At 41.6% G+C, this 18814-nt stretch overlaps 2 protein-coding genes across 2 annotated transcripts in view; one reads left to right on the top strand and one right to left on the bottom strand.

Annotated features, from left to right (window-relative positions):
- mRpL37 (mitochondrial ribosomal protein L37) overlaps window positions 1-7931 on the bottom strand; it is a 29617-nt gene extending 21686 nt beyond the window's left edge. Inside the window, exons 1-3 of the mRNA XM_065217221.1 lie at window positions 7348-7931; window positions 6829-7291; window positions 6500-6756 (exon numbers count right to left, since the gene is read on the bottom strand). Coding sequence (XP_065073293.1) covers window positions 6500-6756; window positions 6829-7291; window positions 7348-7874 — 1247 coding nt within the window. The 5' untranslated portion in view covers window positions 7875-7931. The remainder of the gene's footprint in view (window positions 1-6499; window positions 6757-6828; window positions 7292-7347) is intronic.
- A 484-nt stretch (window positions 7932-8415) lies between these two features.
- The window catches only part of LOC135697482 (N-acylneuraminate-9-phosphatase), a 50456-nt gene continuing 40057 nt past the window's right edge, over window positions 8416-18814 (top strand). The window contains exon 1 of the mRNA XM_065217231.1: window positions 8416-8861. Coding sequence (XP_065073303.1) covers window positions 8685-8861 — 177 coding nt within the window. The 5' untranslated portion in view covers window positions 8416-8684. The remainder of the gene's footprint in view (window positions 8862-18814) is intronic.

Below are 18814 nucleotides of genomic sequence, written 5' to 3'. Positions count from 1 at the left end.
TTCGAAACCACTTATAAACGTCTTATCAGAATGAATTTGGAGTTGTGACCAGAATATTGGCCCTGGTGACCACGGGATAGTTCACCGGAAGATCCGGAACATCCGTAAATGTGGTCAATTCATGAAACTGATCCTAGAGCTCCGCGGATTTTTTGAAACCACTCATACACGTCTTATCAGAATGAGTTCGGAGTTATGACCGAAAAATTGACCCTGGGGACTACGGATCCATTATGATATCCGGAACATCCGTAAAAGTGGTCAATTCATGAAACTGATCCTAGAGCTCCACGGATTTTTTGAAACCACTTATAGACGTCTTATCACAATAAATTCGGAGTTATGTTCGGAAAATGTACTCTGGGGACCATGGAATGGTTCACCGGTAGATCCGGAACATCCTGAAAAGTGGTTAATTCATAAAACTGATCCTAGAGCTCCGTTTTTTTTTTTTCGAAACCGCTCATAGACGTCTTATCACAATTAATTCGGAGTTTTGACTGGAATATGGACTCTGGGGACTACAAGATGGTCCACGGGAAGATCCGGAACATCCGTAAAAGTTGTAAAGTTATGAAACTGATCCTAGAACTCCGTGAACTTTCCGAAAATACTCATACACGTCTTATCAGAATGAATTCAGAGTTGTGACCTGAATATTGATTGTGGGAACCACAGGATGGTTCAAAAGAAGATCCGGAACATCCGTAAAAGTGGTCAATTCATGCAACTGATCCTAGAGCTCCATGTTTTTGTTAAACCTTTCATAAACGTCTTACTACAATTAATTCGGAGTTTTGACTAGAATTTGGACTCTGGGGACTACAGGATGGTCCACCGAAAGATCCGGAACATCCGCAAAAGTTGTCAATTCATGAGACTGATTCTAGAGCTCCATGAGTTTGCGAAACTACTCATAAAAGTTTTATCAGATTGAATTTGGAGTTGTGACCGGAAAATGGACCTTTGGGACCACGAGATGGTTCACCAGGAAGATCCTGAACATCCATAAAAGCCGTATTTATGAAGACAAAAATATTAGCACCAAAACCATCACTTTTAGGTTTATGGTGTCTGGGGAAAGCTTATTCGTATTTTTAGCCGAATTGAAATTAGGGTGGTGCTTAAAATTGGTGAATTAAAAATTCAACCTTTTTTATTACTTGAGATAGACTAATGCAGTTTTTTTTAAAGTTGTAGAACAATCAATTTGAACCAACTTTGCTCATGGCATCAAATTTTTATCTCTTATGGTTCATGACTTATGGTTATTTTAAACAAGTAGGTTGGAGTGGCCCCTAGAAAATCTTTCTTTAAATATTTTTATTGGTGATCAACGTATAAACAATATTTAAAGAAAGCCGATTTTCTAGGGGCCACCCTAACCTCTCGTAAAAACATTATTCTAAATACTTTTAGAACTTTTTATGACGCATATTTTTGCAGAAGTCACTAATTTGAATCTCCCTATTTAAAAGTTAAGGCTAGTTTTTGATAAAAAAAAGGTTTTTTTTTAAATTAAATTAAATACTTTAAACAAAAAACGCTCTCACAGTTTTTCCACAAATACTGAAAAAAAACACGATCTTTTAAATGAAATCGAAAGTTCGAAAATCGGTTTGCTCCATTTAGAGACATTGTCATTTTAATAGAACCATTTTTTCGAAGAAAATCTCCATTAATTTTCTAATAATAAAAAAGATGGCAGCATGGTTGCTTCAGCAAAAATATGCGTCATCATAAGTTCTAAATGTAACCAAAACAAGGTTTTTACGAGAAATGAACTTATGAAAAGATATTCGAAGAAATCTGTTTTTATGGGCCATTGTAACCTGCTTGTTTAAAAAATCTTAACTCATGAACCTTAAGAGACAAAAATTGGGTGTCTTGAGCAAAATTGCTTCGAATTGATTGTTCTACAACTTTTAGAAAATTGCATTAGTCTATCTCAAATAATTATGTATTTTCAAATCTCCAATTTTGTGGACCACCCTAATTTCACTAACATAAAAAGATCGGCCAAACAATATGAAGAAACTTTCCCGAAGACACTATATACCTAAAACAGTTTGGGCGCAAGCATTTTTGTCTTCCTAAATACGGCTTTGAGACCATTGTGCAGTGGATGGTCTTCCGAAAGATCCGAAACATCCGTAAAAAGGCTCAATCCATGGAACTGATCCAAGAACTCCGTTTTTTCGTAAGCTCTCATAGACGTCTTATAATTATGAATTCGGAGTTATGATCGGAAAACAGAACCTGGAGACCATGAACGCTCCTCTGGAAAATAATAGACAACTCATCAGAATGAAATCGGAGTTGTGACTGGAAAATGGACCCCAGGGTCCATTGGATGGTCCTTCGGAATATCCGGAACATCCATTAAAGTGGATAGGTCAAGAAAACTGATCTAAGCACTCTATGGTTTTTTAGAACTGCTCATAGACACATTTTTTATTTATTATCATGGATGATCTCTAGGTGGTATTTAAGTAATTAATAACTTCTAGACACTTTTAACGGAATTTTTGATGATCTTCCGGATCTTTTAATGGACCATCCCGTGGTCCCCAGTATAAACTGTCTTTCAAAACTCCGATTTTATTGTGATAAGATGTCTATGAGTGCTTTCTAAAAAATCGTGGAGCTCAAGGATCAATTTCATGAATTGAGCACTTTTAGGGATGTTCCGGATCTTCCGGTGGACCAACCTGTAGTCTCCATATACTTATTTCTGAACACAACTCCGAATACATTCCGACAAGACGTTTATGAGTGGTTCCGAAAAATCCGTAGAGCTCTAGGATCAGTTTAATGAATTGACCACTTTTACGGATGTTCCGGATCTTCCGGTGAACCATCTCGTGGTCCGCAGGGTCCATATTCCAGTTACAACTCCGAATTCATTCTGATAAGACGTTTATGAGTGGTTTTGAAAAAACCGCGCAGCTCTAGGATCAGTTTCGTGAATTGACCACTTTTACGGATGTTCCGGTTCTTTTAGTGGACCATCCTGTAGTCCCCAGTGTCCATATTTCGGTCACAACTCCGAATTCATTCTGATAAGTCGTTTATGAGTGGTTTCTAAAAAACGCGGAGCTCTAGGATCAGTTTCATGAATTGACCACTTTTACGGATATTCCGGATCATCCACAGGATCAGACTTGTATCCTGCCGGAAACTGAATCGTCCCAAAAGGTGGCCAACTTTCTGCTTAACAACTTCTCAGAAGACATCAGGAAGTTATCTTTTCAAATCAGTGAGATTTTCAAATTTTCAACCAATCAATTTCAACAATGTTATTGTTTTGTTGACATCGTTTGACAGTCCACTACTTGACCGAATAATGTCAATTTCGTGCGCGGTCTATGCTTCGAATTGTTAAGAAATGTCAAAGTGCATCTGGTACCACTAACACTGTTTATTTTCGAAAAAGCTTTCGTTCGAACGGGTTCGTACGAAAACCAGAATGCCGTTTTCGAACTCGTTCGAATCGAGTCGTTCGTACGAACGAACGATTCGAACGAAAACGGGAATAGAGGTGATTCATTTTTGGTGACTTCAATCTGCCAGGCGTTTAATGGAGTCCATCTCATAGCGGATTCCTGTACCCAGATCGTAATAGCTCTACATTTCACGCAGGAGCTATTAGCCTTCTCGACAACTACAGCGCAACGACGCTTTCTCAAATTAACCATGTAGTTAACGCAAATGATCGTAGTTTGGACCTCTGCTTCGTGAGCACACAGGACAGGGCTCCATCAATTTCCTCGGCTTCTTGTGCACTAACTAAGCTAGTTCCACATCACCTTCCTCTAATTGTCACTGTTGAGGACAAACTCGTGCGTGATCCTGCTACGGTTTCTTATGACTTCCGTAAAGCTGACCACCGTAGCATCATAGATGTATTGTCTAGCATGGTATGGGAGAACATCCTTGATCCAGATGACGTTGAGGCTGCAGCGCAAACCTTTCACCTTTGTCTTGGCATATGTCATTGACAGACACGTCCCGAAAAGAGCTCACCACAAAGTGTCTCACCCTCCCTGGCAAACGAGAGAGCTACGTAGGTTGAAGTCAATCAAGAGCATTGAGAAGATTTACGAAGTATCGCACGCTTCCTCTGAAACTACATTATGTAGTACCAGCGAGTCAGTCGTGAATGCTTTTCAAGTTTTTAACGAGGCATCCAGCGCAAACTTAAGCTACACCGAAATCCTTTTGGAACTACGTGAACGAGCAACGCAGGGAATCCGGCCTCCCATCGTCTATGGAATTCAACGGAGAAGTTGCTGCCACTATTCAGGATATATGCCACCTTTTTTCCGAAAAGTTTGCCAGTGTATTCACTAATGAGATACTAACTGACGACCATATTAACCTGGCTGCCAGGAACGTTCCAATAAACGATCAAACGCTGGGTGCAATTGATGTTAATGCAGAAATGATTTCTAAGGCCGCGACTCTGCTCAAGTCATCCTTCAAACCTGGACCTGATGGAGTTCCATCTGTATTTTTGAAGAGACATATTGCTAGCTTGTTAATTCCGCTTCTTCGCCTGTTCCGAATGACTCTTTCCAGTGGCATATTTCCATCTTGATGTGGATAACTATCGAGGAATTACATCGTTAAGTGCTGTTTCGAAGCTATTCGAGCTAGTGATTATGGAACCGTTGCTGTCCCATTGCAAGCAGTATTTGAGTGCTGATCAACATGGGTTTACTGTCGGCCGCTCTACAACCACCAATCTGCTGTGTCTCACATCGTATATAACCGAAAGCATGTCGGATCGGGTTCAAACGGACGTTATTTATTCAGACCTATCCGCAGCATTCGACAAGTTGAACCATGCTATTGCGATTGCTAAACTCGGCAGGCTCGGTGTATACGGTAATCTTCTGAGTTGGTTTCGATCATATCTTACCGATCGGCAACTAAAGGTTGCCATAGGAGATTGCAGATCAGCTAGCTTCTTCGCCACATCAGGTATATCTCAGGGAAGCCACATGGGACCGTTAATTTGTATACTGTACTTTAACGACGTGCATCTGGTCATCGAAGCTCCTCGGTTATCATATGCAGATGACCTCAAAATCTTCCTACGAATCTGCTCCATTGCTGACTGTCACTTTCTTCACCGTCAACTGAATGTATTCGCTAGTTGGTGCAGGTTAAACAGAATGGTAGTGAACCCAGCCAAATGCTCCGCTATTACGTTCTCACGAAAACAAAAACCGGTAATATTTAGCTATGAATCAGGTGAAAGACTTGGGTGTGATCTTGGATTCGCAGCTTTCATTCAAGCAACACATTGCATGTGTTGTTGATAAGGCGTCAAAAACTTTAGGGTTCATTTTTAGGATAGCTAAAAACTTCACTGATATCTACTGTCTAAAATCTCTTTATTGTTCGCTTGTTCGATCGACGCTTGAGTATTGTTCAGCAGTTTGGAACCCAAACTACAACAACGGTGCCGAGAGAATTGAATCTGTTCAACGTCGCTTTCTTCGTTTTGCTTTGCGTAGATTGCCTTGGAATGATCCGTTTCGATTACCTAGTTACGAAAGCCGTTGTCAACTTATCGACCTAGAACTTCTCCGGACTAGAAGAGACACAAGCAGAGCCCTAACCGTGGCCGATATCCTGGAAGGAAGGACAGATTACGAGGCTATCCTGAGGCAAATTGACCTGAATGTTCAACCCCGACCGCTTCGTAATAACCTTATGCTAAGACTACCCCTACGTCGCACAAATTATGGAGCGTACGGTGCGATTTGCGAACTGCAGAGAACATTCAACAGAGTTGCATCTGTTTTCGACTTTCATCCAATAAACCAATTTTCTGACAAACGCGAACCAGCGCTTGGTTGGTCGGGCGAACGTATAGAAACGCGAGAATTTTTACAACAGGGAATCTATTTTCTTGTATTTTGGCAGTCGACTGCGTCGCCCATAGTAAAATAGTTTTTCCATGGTCATTTCCGCGAGAGAAGAAGAACACGTCACAGACAAAACGAAGTCAGTTGTCTCCTCTTCCTCTTAGGGATATTCATATTCTTGCTGGGCTGCCGTTGCCACACAGTTGGCGAAACCATAGCAGAGGTGAATATCCGTCAACTATTCTGGAGAATACATGTTTGTTTTGTGCAAGATGTGAGTTTTCTCGATCAAGTCGAGTTTAAGAGGCTTAAAGTTAAAGAAACCCCCCAATTCTATAGAAAGGTTTTATCCCCTAGAAGTTCTGGGAGATTTGAAGTTCTGACAAAAAACCAACGGTCTTCTGCTTGCTAGATAGGTGCATGTATTATAAATAATTGAAAAAAGTCACCACTTACCGATAAGCGCTCCCAGCCCGTTCTCATATTTTCCACCGTCCAGGATAATTCGGATGAAGGAACATGTTCACACAAAAAAAGATTCACTATTCACTAACGCAGAATAATATTCCAACTTCATCTAGCATTAACTTCCTCTTTCTGAACACCACATCTTCACCTACTAACTGCTGCCGTAGAACACGGCCATGTTCCTTAACACATCCTTATTGTAGTTCACCAGCGTCGGCTTGCCAACCAAATAGCCACACTCCGAGTAGAGATCCATGCTAGGCTTCCGGAACCAAAGGTTTCGACTTCCGGCGTCGTTGGAACTGCTCAGGTCCAACGTGTTCAGCTGGAATATGCTAAAGTGGAACCACTTGCTATCGGTTTGCACCGCCTGAACCGTGATCGGATGCGGGAGGACTTTTACGTTGTCCTATTGGAGGTAATGCATGGATTGGATTGTCAGAAGAAGGTTTATAAATCAGAAATAGCACTTTGATCTTACCCCGTAGAGTTGCCTAGCACGGGCAGCCGCCACCGTGAACGCCTTGATCATGGCGCGGGCTTGCTTCTGATCGTCGGTCACCGGCGTTTCGAACATATTAACCACGTCCTCCGGAGCACAGTGCAACAGGATCGTGTGAGGGTGGGAAAACTTGTACTGCCGACTGATGGGATACTCGTTTTGCCATTCGTAGAACTTGGTAGTCGGAATGGTGACCGTTTCTTTGACGGGGAAGATGTCCGGAAGCGAATGATCCTGCGGACGGTACACAGCGCTGTCCAATGGCGTCATGGGGGATGAGGAGCTGATCAAGCTATCCACCTTGAGCGAGAACTGAATCCGATCCAGTTCTTTGGTGATGGGGACGATACAGCGAGTGTTGGCAATCACTTTCCGGGTGGAAGCGACCTGCGGGCCGACGAAACGCTCACAATGGGTAACCAGTTTTGAGAGCAAAAGGCGGCTAGAAGTTAGAGGCAATCATTAGAGCGATAATTTAAAGGACATTTTAGGAATTACTTTTTCTTTTCGCTGGAAATACCGTAGACCCGTGGAAACTTAAATGCTGGCCGTTCCGGATCCTTTATCAGCGCAGTTTTAACTTGCTCGGTTTCGAAAACCAGTGCCGCAAGGACCGACTGCTGCATCGAGCGGTCGAGCTGGGTTGGAATTTTGGTCTTATCCACCCGTTCTTCCACCTTCAGCGGCAGCTCATCGTACACGACAGTGTTGAGCAGAACCTGCGCCTGGCGGACACCCTCGAGCAGCACATTCCGATCGCCGTACAAATAGCACTGTTCACGTTTGTACAACGGATGATTCTCATCCAGCTGCACCTCCGGAGGCAACGGACCTACGACCTGAATGTTGGTAAATTCTTCGCGGCGTTCCTTTAACACTTCGGCCGGGTCGAGGACCGGAATTCCGCGACCGGCGAGTTCGGTTTGGGCTCCCGTTTCCGACGGAAGTCGTTTGCCCTGGACGATCCAGTGCTTCTTGAAGTGGAACCCGATGTGTTGTCGGAGGAGCACGGCGGTGAAACGCATATTGGTGCGGGTTTCTGTACAAAATCACCGATTAAGTCGTGAAATATTTTCCCCGTGGAAAACCGAAACTTGTGTTTTGATTGAATAACGTTACTGTGGCGGTGGACGAGAACACGAGCTTTTGACAGCGAACCGAATGCTCACTTGCGCACTGTCTACTTTGGGTTTCTCCTTCGTAACTTCAGCTTCAAGGGGTGATTCGATGGGGTTGATTTTGTGGAGCCAAAAAACGAGAAAATCGATTTCAGGTTTTAGACTTAGATCGAATTTCAGACATTCTGTTTTGCTTATAAAATGGTTGTTGGTATAACTACTAAGCAGATAACATTTGTTTCACATAGATTTTCCCATATTTGTGGCACCTAGTTGGACGAAACGCGTTTGGCATTGTCATTTCTTTGCACCCTGTGTTGGCAACACTTCTGGCCACAGAAATTTATATTCCTTTTTTGCTTCCTTCTTCCTTTATTCGCACGAATCTTCTGCTGTCGGATGCTCATCGTTTGGCAATGGAAAAAATGACGATGAGATAACATTCGTTCGTCATCAATCACCGTCGGAGGTTGCCCAGCCAGTTTCGAGTCAAGAAGAACGTTCTAAAGTGAAAAATCCCGTTTTATTTGTTCGCATTTACTGTTGTCTGGTTGACGCTGGCTAAAAAGGTTATTCCTATTAAAGTTATCAACTGATAGGCGCTCTACCTAATCGGAAAAAGTGAACTCAAGTGTAAAACTCGCGTCGTAGTAGTAAACAACAAGGAGACAAGATTGTGCCCGAGAAGCGATTGCCCTGCTACATCCTGCTGACCCAATGGCTGCCATCATGGACGGGAATCACCACCAGGAGCAGCTGCTGCCGTCCCGGGAGTTTGAATTCTTCCGTGCGGGATATGATCGACGATGTGAGAAACCGATAACGACGATCTTTTTCGATCTGGACAATACGCTGATACCGACCCGGAAGGGGGACGCGAAGGCTTGCAGTAAGGTAGGTGAACCAGGAAGTGGGGCTAGTCAATTGCTAGTAGTCCTTGATGGGTGAAGGATTTTGGCTCATCTCATCCTGGCTGTTGCTGTAAAAATAGCAATTTAACAATATTATTCATTTGGATCAAAACATCTGAAATAATACCGACGATCGCACATGGCTTATTTCGACAGTAATATTTCCTAAGGGCTTAAGTCACAAATTTATACAATATGATGATGATGATGGTACCATCTTTTACAAAAGGTTTGAGCAGAATGATTTATTTTTCAGATAATTAAGTAGGTATGACATCCTGATGAATGTGGTCGTTTGTAGTGGAATCCCTGTATAAAGAAAGAGATAACGATTAGTAATTTCCATATAATTTCACTAATTGTTTACCCTTGACAGATATGCGTATTTTGCCTACAATGTACAGACTTCTTCAGTGTCTCGTACTAGTACCAACAATCAATACGAAAGTAATGATTTTAAATTGGCTCACTACTTGACTAGCCTATTGGTCCCAAGCAAACGATTAACGTACCCCATTCTAGTCGAAATTCTAGTACTACACAATGTTTGTTTTGATTCGCTATGAAAGTTTGACAGATAAAATGAGGGGTTATTGGTTTTTCGTATGTTTCGAGGGGTGAATCGATTAGCTTGGTTGAGCACGTTATTTCGGGACCTTCTAGTCTTAGAGTTACCTCTATGCTAGTACTGTAACAGTACTGGTACAAGACACTGATGAAGTCTGCACATTGTAGAAGAAATCAAGAGCAAATTTTCATTATGTCGTAAGTAACATTCGCACCAATCCGAGAAAAATAAAGTTTTGTTTTGATGACCGAAAAGTTATTCCTATTTCCAAGTAAACACATATAATCTCATAGTGATAGCAATGTTTAACATATTTATCAGGGTTTTAATCATACAAATGCAAATCGCTAGCTTTCATGCTAAAAATACTGGTTTTTGAGTCAAAAGTTATTATAAGTCGTTTGGTGGCCCCTATTGTTACTTAAGTCAAAGTGTATTTACCAGGATATTCCGGAGAATTATCAATTACGTCTCCTTACGTGCAGCCCATTCATCATTTTAGGACCACCGAAATCATCTTAGCAACAAACAGTTCGATTTATTCACTTTAATAATGAGAAAGCGAAACGACGAACGTACACTTTTCACGGGTTTCTCAGCGCTGTTACTTAAGTCAAACGGCATCTCCATAGAAATTGGGTGACTTAAGTAACATCGAAAACTATTTTGATCGGAAGGTGATTACGTCAAAAAGCAATTTGACTGGTAAATAAATTTAAAAATTGGATTTGATCCTATATTCGGACAGTATATAGTGTAATAGCAGGAGAATCGATTGACACTGATAGCTCGACTTTGTTTACCTTTGTTACTTTCGACGTAATGAAAATTTGCTCTTGAAATACGCGTATATGTCAAAGGATAATTAATTGCTTATGGAATGGTAATTACTAATCCTTCTCTCTTTCTTTATAAGTATGACCTCTTAACCAGGCTCAATGCAGGCTTGAAGAAGCAAACCATCATTGGGATTGCATTGAACCTGACGGTATTGACAAACAAATCTTCTCAATTTCACAAATTAAATGGTGTTCGTATGTCACGCTATAACTCGAGAACGGATTGACGGATTTGCAAGTTTCTTTTTTTATTTTGTTCGTCTTCGTCGTCGACGGGTTTGCATCAAACAACTAGGCAGTACGTCGTTTACCGGGTACCCTACTAACATTTGTTTCACTGAGATCCCGCACGATAATACTATTTAAACCTGATTTATCCGCGTTGGAAGTGGATAGGATTCGCTATCGCATATAGTCGTTTTTCAAATACTGATCATGGTTACGCGTAGCAGGAACTAGTTGATCTACATATCGCTTTCAAAAACGTCAACTATCCAACTTGCCGCAGTAGTGCTCGCTCAGATACACGAATAGCCATTTTTATATTCAAGGAAGTCTCGTGCTGAAATCCTCCAATGAAAAAGCTTCGCACAGCTTTCAATTTTTCCTTCAGAATCGATGAGCTGATTTGCCTGTTGAACACAAGCATGGAAGATGATTTTCCAGTCACCGGGTTGAACGGTACGCTGATATTCCATTAAGATCTTGAGGAGTTCAAATGGCACATCCTTCTGTTCAGCTAGCAGTTGTTCAATATTAGTCCCAAAAAAAATCCATTCCTATATTCATGAACGGAAGCCGTGAACTATAGTTCCCAGGATGGCCAGCAAACCGAGAAAACCGGGGAATAACCGGGCATTTTAAAAGTAAACGGGCCATTCGACCGCCATTACTCGTATTCATCGGACGTGTGCTCTTCTGCTCTACTAAACTTGGTGAAAAATTGTAGCGAAAATGAGTGTAGTTCGTAAAAACACACTTGTTGTTGACTTCAGTGTCCTTCCAGTTCGTCCCAATGCGGGAAAAGTGTAAAAATTCTTCGAAAACAATATTAAGCTTCAATATTCGGACGTTAGATGCATTCAGTTTCATAACGTCCGAAATTGTGTTTTTAATAAGATGATAAACAATAAAGTTGCCTTGCGCTATGGAAAGGCGCACAACTATAAACACGCGTTTCTCTGTGCGAAGAGTGACTGCTGCAAAATCCCGGTATATGTGGATTGTGAAGCAGTGACCGTTCGAGTGCATGACCTTCCTGTGGCATGGCCACAGGCCACTGTTATGAAGCACATGGCAAAGTACGGGACAGTGATTTCCAGTCGACATGAGAAATGGAGGCACTACTCCCAGGATTCCTGAGCGGTGTTCGAGTTTTGCGAATGCGACTCGAAAGCGCCATTCCATCATACATCACGGTCGACAACGAAACAACGTTGGTAACGTACGACAAGCAACCAAAAGCAGCACATCCCAAACAGAAATGTTTGGATGTAGCCAAATCGAACAATAGCACCGCTCCAGCAGCTTCACAAACCGAGGGGTTATTCAGTCTCGTTGATTTCCCGTCGATGGATATCGTACAAAACCAGCCAACTACATCGGGTCAATCATCTCCTGCTTTCACCGGATTCTCAGCTGAAGAACAACAGTGTAACACCGACAATCAAACCGAGAATCATCACACTTCGAACGTTGAAAGCAACGACGAAAACTCTAGCACCAGCTCATGAAACGCAACAAAAGATTTCATTGAAAATACCAACAAACGCCGGCTGTCGAAGCACAAGGAGAACGGAAAAAAAGAAAGTTCGTGCTTATCAATTTTCAATAGGTCACTATTGAAAATTACACATATGTTCAACTGTTGCAATGGAGATATCCCCGATTGCCTGCAAAAAGCTCTCTCCCTAACACAGATCTCAAAATTGAATTTCGGTCTCGCCGAACGGTGCCTATTCAATCACCGTGTGTGGTGGTGTCCGGTCGGTCGTCATCAGGAGCAGCAGCAGCACTGCTTTCGGCACGTGGCGTTGTACATTTTTCTCCAGTACACAACGAAAGGCTCCCCGCAAGCAGCTATCTATCAAGGCTGCCATCAAGAGAAGGAGGAAGAAGCCGCACCGCTTCTGATCGTATTCAGTTGGTCGTCGTGAGCCGCTGTGGGCTATCTATGCCAAGCGCATCGCTCTCGTTACAAACAACAAACAGCTCGCCAGCCTCATCCGTGTTGAACACCCTAATAGCTCAGAAATTCCTTGTTTTAAACCAAAAATTCCGTTTGTTTTGTGCATGAAAATGCGTTATTTTTTCATCTTCTGAGGCGTTTCCGTGATAGGAAAAAATGGTTTCCCTAACACAGTCGCCGAATATTGATACCGAGCACGTAATCCACCGTCATATCTACGGTCGTGTCTTGAATACAACCTCTTACTTCTTTTTTTACTCTCACCCTCACTCGAATACAAAAGTCATCTGGAGCCTCGAAAAGCGAACCTAAAACGCTGTCCAGACTGGAGAGTTATAACATGGTTGTCAAATAATTGCAACACAGAAACCACCATCAAGATAGCGCTATAACATGTTATAACTCTGTAGTCTGAACGTACTATAACCAACAATCAATACGAAACTAACGATTTTAAATTGGCTCACCACTTTAGTAGCCTATTGGTCCCAAGCAAACGATTAACGTACCCTATTCTAGTTGAAATTCTATTACTACACTATGTTTGTTTTGATTCGCTATGAAAGTTTGACAGATAACATCAGGGGTGTGTGGATTCATGCAGAACATGCAGGGGTGAGTGAAATAGCTTGGGACTGCTTGGGACCGTTGTTCTGGTACTGAGTGAGCCAAAAATAATAATGATTTTCTTCGGGACCCAGTGGTCTTAGAGTTACCTCTATGCTATAACGTCAAATCATCCTCTCGATTGAGTTCGCTCTCCCTCCCTTCCTCTCACTCGATGCGTAGCTGGCCTAAACTTGCAGGGCAAGAGTATTTTAAAACCTCCAGTGAGTCGAGGAGTTTCATCAAGTCTGGAAACCGCTTGAAATATTTCTCGGATATCTCTTGATAAGCAATTTGTAATTTTGAAAATAACCATGGATTTCACCTCCGAATTATATGGGAATGTTCTTCAATTTACCTGGAATTCTTCTCAAAATTCCCCTAAGAGGATCTCTTGGATTCAACATGGAATTCTCTTGAAACTCTCTTTAGTATTCCTTTGGAAAATTCTTCAGAATCTCTTGGACAACTACTCAACAGCTCTCCTCAGAATTTTTATGTGATTGATTGGTTAGTCAACATTTAAGAGATTTGCAGTCGGTGATTATTAGGCGTAGTTTCAGGATTGTAGTCATGTAGTCAAGATTGCCGAAGGGTTAATTCGCTTTGAAGGAAGGGGGTTCCGAAATCCCTTAGAATGCAACCTAAAATTCGTTCCTAGTTGCTTGAGAGATCCCTGGAATTCTACTCTTAAGCCTCATAATAGTCTCTTCAGAACTACCTCAAAGTTCACCTTTACTTCTTCTTACAATTTTCATGAGATTCTTCTCAAAATTACCTAAAATTTCTAGTTAAATTTCATTGAAATTCTTCCTAAATTATCCCTAGAATTTCTTCACAATTGTCATCAAAACACTCTCATCAGTGTAGTGTCAGAAAGCCATATTTTTTTTTCTAAATCCTGAAATCTTACGTAATATTTGAAAACATAATAGTTTTGTCATGAAATCTTCAAAAGTATTCAAATATATGTAGATCTTATTGATTTCTAAAAGAATGTCTTTGTTCAATCTATTAATACCAGGCCAGTGACAAGGCGTATACCAACAGCAGCGTTTGACAGTAGGCAGCATGTACCGGGCTCAAATCATTTATTTTGCTGTGCTGGGCCCTCTGTCACTGTATAACATGTTGCCTACGCGCCTGCTACTGGGCTGATTAATACTTGTCAGTGATGTAAAATATCATGACACTCACTCGACACTCGTCAACGCATCAACCGACTATCGTTGACAGAACGATTTGTCACGCAGTGAGAGGTATAGCCATGGCAAACAATAACCAGTACTGTTCGCTGCTCACAGGCAAAACGTAACACTCGCTGCTGATGATGTAAAGCACAACGAAAATAGTGAAGACTTCTGCAGTACGATCAACAATCAATACGAAACTATCGATTTGAAATTGGCTCACTACTTGACTAGCCTATTGGTCCCAAGCAAACGATTAACGTATCCCATTCTAGTTGGAATTCTAGTACTACACCCAGTACTACACTATGTTTTTTTTTGATTCTCTACACGCTAACTTCTGCTTACTCACCAGGTGAGTCGATCGTACTCACTTTCGTCCGATGTAGCGAGTTGTCAAAAATTGAGTAAACGAGAAATGTCAAACTGAGTAAAAGCCACTCAGCAAAATCCTGGACTTGGAAAAAATGCCAGTCATTTCAGAGGTAACCTCATAGAAAAAGTTACTTAAAAACGACTGAAATGCCTTCAGGTAAGTACGAATTGCTTAGGGAAACGGTGTTGAACCATTTTCTGTTCCGGTAGAATGAATCCGGAGCAGGCAATTTCAATTTCCTTGAATAAAAATCAAAACAAAAACCCTCCCCGCAACTGGAAATACCGGCGAGTGGATTTGACTCAGTCTACGTGAGAACGTCGTTTACTCAAAAGTGAAGCAACATAAGGCTACTCAATTTTGAGTAGCCCTACTTGCCGCTGAGATGAGTACCTTCGACTCAATTTTGAGTTGACCAGAATAAGCGTGTATGAAAGTTTGACAGATAAAATGAGGGGTTCGTGGATTTTCCCATGTTTCGAGGGGTGCATCGATTAGCTTGGGACCGAAGATAGTACCAGAGCTGAGCCAAAAAGTTGAGCACGTTTCTTCGGGACCTACTAGTCTTAGAGTTATACCTCTATGGTACGATGATGAGAAAAGCTAAACGACAGATGAAAACAATGCCTACGCATTCCAAGTTTGTCTCGGCACGCGCGACTGTGTTAGTAACAAACAGAGCTGGCAAAATTAAACGGAAGCTGTTGGGATCACTCACCAACACACTCACATAAGCAAGCAAAGTAGCAACTGCTTCAAAACGTGTCGTGATTGCCGGGAATGACCAGATCGATGATGGATTACCGCCGAAGACGACATTCACCAGTTGCTTTTTACTTCTTTCGTCAACTTGATGGATGGTCATGGAGAGTGCTTCGACAAGCACATTAATAGGAATGTACAAAGTGTTACTACCATCAGCTGTTTGACGATCGTGATTGTGATAGGTCGCAACTCTGATACTTGTACTCACGGTATCAGTTATTTTATTGAATCGGTCAACCACGGGAGGAAAATATACGCAGCAGTTGTTTTATATGAATCGTTGCATACCTTTAGGCGTTACCCCCATTGACAATAAAGGGAAAGATTTTGCAGCTGAATTATTAACGAAAGCGTATCGATCAATGCAGATAGGACCTTTTGAAATGTTTATCCAGAAGTACGACCGAATTATTGAACATCAATGTTTCTCCTTTGAATTTGACATGGTTGATGGAGGTATTGTAATAGACTTTGAGCGCAGAGAATATAGACAAACATCCGTCTTGACTTGTCATCCACAAATACAATCCGAGTGTACGACCTCCAACACTTCAGATGCACGGGAGCCATTCTTGTTGAATGGTTGCCGACTGTGTTTTCCCATCGTTGCAATCGCTGTCAGTCTTTTCACTCAGCTCCAGCTAATCCCGCCAAATTCAGATGGCCCATTCGTCTATGCCAGATATCCAGGGAAACAGCTGATGAGCATGCCAGTGCCTTGTCGCGTATGTTGTGCTGGTCCAGCCTAAACAAATCATTCACCTGTTGCCACTACATCGCCACTCGCATTCAGCACTCTACAACCGTCGTTTGCAAAAACCATGGTGTATCGGTTCTTCATAATCATATTGACGGAAAGGAGATTCACTGATAACTGAAGGAATTATCGTACCTCGTTGACTTGAAGTCCAAAACTGCTTTCCCGACAATGTGGCCTCAGAAGGGTTTTTCCGATAGCTTCAATGCTCATATTGCCCTTGATTGCCGCAACAACATTACCGCTTCAGATCCTTCAACAGCGCCTTATTGTGATTCATGTGGACTGTTGCTCCGGAGTCGAAAAACCAATCGATACTGCTGTTTGACTCAATCAGTGACAACACAGTGCAAAAACTTCTTCCTTCGAACTTCTACAGTCCTTTGCGATGTGGCCGTATTTCTTATACTTCCTGCACTTCGGACCTTTTGATTCCGTCTTGGGTTTCTTGAACGTTTTCTGCTGCCTGTTGAATCCGACGAAGATGCCTGCAGCTTCGGAAGTAGCTTGCTCTTGATAGCATCTTCTGTTACCGGTGTTCCGGAGTTTTCCAGAGCCATAATCATTGGCCTGTACTCATCTGGTAGACCACATAGCAGCAAATGCGCCAACCCAATCTTGAATCCAAATTCCGTTATACTAATGAGTCGTCGAAATAACTTGATACACGTATTCCGACATTGACGAACACCTTGCAAGCATGCTTGGCATACGCAGTTTTGGTCACGAACTGCTCATTTGCTAGTAACTTATCTAACACTTTAAAGAAAAACTAATTTCAACAACTGAGTGAAAAGTTATTAACAAATGAGCAGTTGGTGTGTACAACTGTACATTAGACTGATGCAAAATTTGGAATTTTCGGTCCACAGTACTTAAACGGTTCCAAATTGGGTCCTGCTTAGCCTCCCAAAATTTGAACTACTTTAGTAAGAAACTGACTTGGCACAAACCATTTCAAGTATATATGGGAATTACTATGGGAAAACTTATGTTTTTGTTCTTATCTATCTAACAATTCACCACATCACTATGCTTTTATAAATGATAACAGTGATTGTAGCCAATTTTCTCAGCTACAACTTGATAATGATTCAAGTCACTGATGTCTTATGATTATGCTCATTCAACTGTTCAGCAGGCAACATTGGTATTTCTGGTCCGAAGAATAGAGCACAAATATCATGGCTACTATGTCACACTGCAGAATACAGTGTTGCCCACAGAACAGCTGCTTGATCATTCCATAAGATTATCAATGTCTTAAACAATTAATAACAATTTAATTTAACATTTGGCTGATAAACGATATTTCGCAAAGTTGTAGCTTAGAAAATTTCCCAAAAAAGCAGAAATTTTCGAAAAAGCAATATGGAAAATGGGTAGAAGACAATGAACAAAAAGTTTGGTTTTCCCATAGTAATTTGCATATAAACTTCAAATAGTTTGTGCCAAGTCAGTTTCTTACCAAATGAGTTTAAATTTGGGAAGGCTAATCAGGACCTGATTTGAAACCGTTTGAGCACTGTGGAGCGAAAATTTCAAATTTTGCATCAGTCTACTGTGCATGCCAAATATGCTTGCAAAGTCAGTCTTCACCAGTTTCCGCAGCAGTCCTACTCGCCCGGAATCTTCAAACGCTTTCTCCAGGTTGTCCCAGACTTCCTTCGCTGTTGTCGCTTCCTTCATATGAACATAGTTCGTAGGATCCAGCAACAGAACTATCTTCGCTCTTGCTTTTCGGTTTTTCGTGGCGTTGACTTCCTCGAAAGCTCCGTCCGCTTTCCTCTCGGATTTGACGGCCTCCCAAAGATCTTCAAGCTCAATGTAAGTTTTGACGGCGAACTTGCATGTCTCTCAATTCTCCCGTCCCCTAAAGTCGTTCGATTCCGGGAAGACTTGAAAACCCGTGAGCTTCCGAAATCTAACTTCTACTGGAATTTTGAATCTTTAGAGCTTCAATTTTCAGTTCAATTCATTAAAACTCCTTTTGACAGACTGAATTCCATACATTTTGTGATATGTACACGGCCAATCATACCAACTCAGCGACTGAGAATAATTGACTCAGAGAATTTTCTTCCCATACGAAATTTACTCAGATTTGGAAGAAACTGCAGTTACTCATAGCTTATGAGTAACTGCAGTTTCTTCCAAATCTGAGTAAATTTCGTATGGAAAGAAAATTCTCTGAGTCAATTATTCTCAGTCGCTGAGTTGGTATGATTGGCCGTGTAGCCAATTTACTCCGCATTCGATTTTTACGCTGGCATCTATTTCCATTTTCACGTTCCTCTTCATGCTCGGCACGTGCCAAATAATTATTATTATGAGCAAATCGAGCAACATATGAAAACGGCCTATGAGCCAAACGTAAACAAATGCTTTAATCACCGATTGCTCACCAATCACAACACTCCCACGCAAACTGAATGAGTCCTTATTTGCGAAAAAATCGACGTTAAAAGTCGTCGTTTTCATTTGTAGCATAGACCGTTTTTACATGTTGCTCTAGAATTTGTTCAGCACCACACGACGAAAAGAATCTTGATGATGATGATGATGATTTTTTCCCTGGGATGATGGGTCTGCATCATCAGCTGTTTGATAATATTTAAAGGGAAATCAGTCGGGTCCTCGTCTGTCT

The sequence above is a fragment of the Ochlerotatus camptorhynchus genome, unplaced genomic scaffold (genome assembly GCF_037179485.1).
Source record: "Ochlerotatus camptorhynchus isolate MF236.1 unplaced genomic scaffold, CSIRO-AGI_Acam_v1.1 ptg000070l, whole genome shotgun sequence".
Taxonomy (NCBI): domain Eukaryota; kingdom Metazoa; phylum Arthropoda; class Insecta; order Diptera; family Culicidae; genus Ochlerotatus; species Ochlerotatus camptorhynchus.
The sequence above is the reverse complement of the archived record's forward strand: the minus strand, read 5'-3'. Positions and strand labels throughout refer to the sequence as shown.